This window comes from Colletotrichum godetiae, assembly GCF_030913485.1.
Source record: "Colletotrichum godetiae strain CBS 193.32 chromosome Unknown BDP55scaffold_2, whole genome shotgun sequence".
NCBI lineage: Eukaryota > Fungi > Ascomycota > Sordariomycetes > Glomerellales > Glomerellaceae > Colletotrichum > Colletotrichum godetiae.
Genome location: NW_026851250.1, coordinates 737511 through 742056, shown reverse-complemented (window position 1 = coordinate 742056; position 4546 = coordinate 737511). Strand labels below are relative to the sequence as shown.

The window sequence follows — 4546 nt, the reverse complement described above, 5'->3', positions numbered from 1 at the left end:
CTGGGGGGAAAGACAGTCATCATTTTACCAACTAGGCCCGGCCTGGCAACCTCTTTACCTTTCTTTACTTCTTAACTTCACCAGTCCCCGATCCTGTCCCGTTAGCTCGGCTTCTTGTCTGGTTTCTGTGCTTCTGCACTTCATCGTGAGCCTCTCAATACAGCTCATCTACTTCACGACAACCCAGCCAGACGACTGCCAGGCTCTTCTGAAGTCACCTCGATATGACCTGATCAACAATAGCTTTGCCTTCCAACCGGCCTACGCTAGCTACTCGGCTTGCTGGAAACAACTGATTTTAACCCCACGTCTGCCGGCGCCGCTCCGAACCATTCGACGACCCTAGATCCCTTTTCACAATCATCGACCCGATCTTTTAGATGATGTCGATGTCTGTATACGAATCAATGAACGGAATTCCCCCTCCCGGAATTCATCCTGTGGCCATGTCACGTCCTCAAGTCGGTATCGAACGCCTACCGACCCGGCGACTAAGCAATGAGCCTCGGGAGTCTATGAACTGCAAGTCATGCCGCAAGCGCAAGGTGAGACAGCATGACGACCTGTCAACCTCGCCAAGGGCAGGGTCTTTCACGAAATTGTAGGAGCCGTTGTCTGACTTAATATAACCATTAGATCAAGTGTAATCGGCTACGCCCATCCTGTGAGGCCTGTCAAGTGTTCCAGTGCCCTTGCGTATATGGTGAGCCAACCTTTGATATGCTTAGAGACAAAAAGATGAAACCAGGGAAGGTTTTGGTTGGCTGACGTGTTATACGCTTGCTTTCAGATGCCGTGCCCAAAAAGCGTGGGCCAAAGACAGACGTATTGGAAGCACTGTTGAAGAGGGTCGATGGGTTGGAGGCGAAATTGAAAGAGAAGAACGCTGGAGAGCAGACCCCGACCACGCCGACTACCGCAGGAATCAAGGACGAAGAAACCTCACGAGCAGACGACATTCCCGACGATGACCCAAACCCCAAGCGTATAGCATTGGACACGAAAATCGACGCCGACGAGTCTGCTGTTTACTCGCCAGCTCCGGCAAGGTAGGTCGTGGTGCTTGAGCAGAATCCCAGCTGGACGGATGGACTGACTTTGCCAGTGAGCCTTCACCACCCACCGTCCAAACCGACGCGTTGCTAGACACCTACTTCTCGCGGTTTCACTCCAAGCCCTACCACATTTTAGACGAGTCATCTGTCCGGCAACGGCTTCAACTAAACCAATTACCGAACTACTTGGTTCACGGCATTTATGCCGTTGCTGCAAGGTAAGGATGAGCGTCAACAAATCGTTGAAACCGCTGACCAGATTGGTAGATACACACCGCATCCTAGTGGCTACCAGTCAGCTGTACATCTGAGTGAAGACTTCGCTTCACGTGCAAGAGCTGAAATTGACACCGATGAGCCTTCCGTCGACGCCTTGCAGGCTCTGCTTCTGCTGGTCATTGCCTTCACTGCAGCAGGGAAAGGCAAGAAGGCGTATATGCTGATGAGTAGGTCACGGGGATTAGGAGCCATATAAGAGAGTGAGGTGCTAACATGTTGCGCAGCAAATGCAGTTGGAATGGCAATGGCTCTCGAAACTCATCGCGAGATGGACAACAATGCACGTGTAACGCCAGTCGAGCGAGAAATGAGGAGGAGACTTTTCTGGACATGTTACTTGCTCGACCGTTTCCTGGCATGCGGCTCTAAGCGCCCATCTCTCATCGGCGACAAGACTATCCTTCTCCGGCTTCCGTGTTGGTCACCGAACCCTTCAGTACCACCAATCGACGGCGAGTTCTTTCAGTCTGGGTCTAATCTGCAGTTCCTTCAGGGAAGCGGGAAGAAATCTCAAGGTAGCACGGGAATGCTCATCGACATCAGCCGGATCCTCGGTATAACAAATCGCTACCTAGCTGCTGGAGGTGTGAAGGGCGACTCGCACTTCCCGTGGCACTCGCTCTCAAATCTGTCTAAGATCCGTCAAGATTTGGACATATGGGCTTCCGGCACCGAGGACGTTTTCTCAAGTCTCGACACGTTATTCGGCCAGCCCGATTCGACGATTTTAGTCCTAAGCAAACTCATCTACCACCTGATTCACTGCCTCATTTACCGACCGTTTCTACCCATCGACCTGGCCGAGCTCGCTGGAACCGGTCAGCACCAATCTTGGCAGATTGAAGCAACAAACATGTGCTTCTTGCACGCGAACGCCATTTCTGAGCTTGTCGAACTCGGAAAGCAGACCGGCACGATCGAATGGCCGGCTTTCGTTGGCTATTGCATTTGCACCGCTGGCACAGTCCATATTCATGGTGCCCACTACAACAAGAATGGCAATGGTGACTCGACTGTGTTCAGCATGTCAGCGGACTTTCTGTCCAGAGAAATGCAGCAGCTAAGCGAGCTTCGGTACGCTTGGGCAAGTGTCCAACACCAGAGAGAAACACTGCAAGGAATCTACAATGCTCATTCTGAACTGGTCAAAAGCCTTGCAAACAATCCTATGCGATATTCCCCGGCATTCCACCTCGAGGATTTCTTCGATCGCTACTCAAACATTGGCGGGCCCGGCGGCCAGACCTTCAACTTTGACGCGGCAAATTTGAGCCTTTCTGATGTGATTGTCGACTTCACCACAGACACCTATACAGGCCACGATCTTTACGCGCCTCGTGCTAACAGCATGAACGAACCTGAGCGGCCGAGCCTCAAGCGTAAGAACACAGCTCCATCTGGCCGGAAGCGTCCAGATGCCAAAGTCCTCTCACCGCTCAGCACGAGTCACATAGTGCGTCCGCATGGCCTGCCAACGCCTTCTCATGTTCGTCACTCCTTTTCACACCCAACCCCGACTATGGCATCTCATCCGTCACCGGGAATGCTGGCGACGCCCACATCCCTGCCTCCTCATCCCGAGACGATGGAGCACCCTTCAATGTCTGCCTCACACGGACAATACGACGAAGCTGCGGCCAACAACGCAGCTGTGGCAGCGGCAGCGGCGGCAGGCTTTTCACTCGGACCTCAGAGTCATCAGCAAGCCAACATGCCGGCGCTCTCTTCAAATTCCTTCTCTCCGCAGTTCAGCTTTGCTACACCGGGTGCAAGTGGGAATAATGAGGTAGGGGGCAACTACAATGACCCCATGTTTGGCGGGCTGCCTACGAATGCTTTTGGTAGTCCAGCCGCGTGGCATGGGGACGAAGGTGGAAACAAGGTAGCCGGTGTCGCCGCGCCCAGTCCTGGAAACAAGAGCAACAACGGAAGCACTGGCACCGGCCCAGGTGAGGAGAAGGACCCATTCTTAAGCCTCCTGGAGCAACTCGCAGAGAATGAGCACCAATTCGCTCGAGGCCCAGGTAGCGAGCTTGACTTCTTTTTCGGTGGTACTGGAGCGTCGCAGTAGGATTTTGTACGATTCAGTGGTTTCATACGGTTCCGGCCGCTCAGTCAACGCCGCAGTCATTCGTCCCGCACTATGATACCTCCTTATTGGAACGCGATTTTCTTTTGGATGTTGGGATCAACACCTAGGGGTAGCGGTCATCATTTAGAGATTTGGAAACGAAAAAACAAAAGGTTCATGAGGACGGAAACGATACTTCTGGGGGAGCTCTTGATGAAGGAATGATCTAGCATGCGTGGGAGTTTTGGGTCAACTGTCTACTCGGGGACGTGTAAGATGAATAATAAGCACGCAGAGACCATGCCTTCTTGGCTCAGGGCTTCTTCACCGGGAAGAGAGTCTTTGTGGTTTCAAAGAGCAGGAGGAGGTCACTATTCTTGGTCGCTGAGTGGCGTGTCTCGATACGGGGGCAACTCATGTGGCCCTGTTGTGGCCCGCTTAGGTCTGGTGTTTTGCGCTTTCGAGAGCTCGAGACTCGTCCAAGTATACGCTTATCAGAGCATGTCACAAACAATTCAAATAAATTCACAAAAAATATCACAATTCCTTTTCAGACTCTCCACCACTTGACATGATTGCAACATCAATACCCTGTACGACGGTGAGAGAAGAGAATCGAATGCCGGCATGGCGCTGTTCTATGCCGTTCAAACGCATCGGTCTGTTCCGATCAGATCCCTGGTTTATGGTACCACGGTTTCTGCGCGTATGGCACTATTCCCCGAGATATCTTTTCTACGGCATATACGTTGCCAAGGCCATGGATGTTGGTTCACGCGTGGAGATGAACATTGGCAAGGGACTCTGTGTAACTAGCCCCAAGAAGCCAGGCTATCTTAGATGTTGCTTCCTGTGTAGCGAATAAGTGCCAAGGTGAAGCAACACCTAGCATGCCTGTCTGTAGATATACGCTATGGAGTACTAGAAACCCGGTGAATGTAGCTACCTAGTCCGGGGAAGGGGGGGATCAATTTTGGTTGAACCTCGGCGGGACGGGCTTGCGAATACCGAGGTGCGTCTCTAGACCCCCCGTCCCCCAGCAAATGTGGCGCATTGCGGGGGAGAAACGAAGAGGATTGAGGGGAAAAGAGGGGAAAAGAGGGATTGGTCTCGTGCCAGTACTTCTGTGTAACGGGTAAAA

The 4546-nt window shown here is 52.4% G+C and overlaps 1 protein-coding gene across 1 annotated transcript; it reads left to right on the top strand.

Annotated features, from left to right (window-relative positions):
- The first annotated feature begins 202 nt into the window (after positions 1–202).
- On the top strand, positions 203–3521 carry BDP55DRAFT_130038 (fungal-specific transcription factor domain-containing protein). The gene is made up of 6 exons (XM_060565500.1): positions 203–545; positions 637–703; positions 791–1049; positions 1106–1273; positions 1323–1501; positions 1559–3521. The coding sequence occupies exons 1-6, from the start codon at positions 381–383 to the stop codon at positions 3403–3405; spliced, it is 2685 nt and encodes an 894-aa protein (XP_060436155.1). The 5' UTR covers positions 203–380; the 3' UTR covers positions 3406–3521.
- The last annotated feature ends 1025 nt before the right edge of the window (positions 3522–4546 follow it).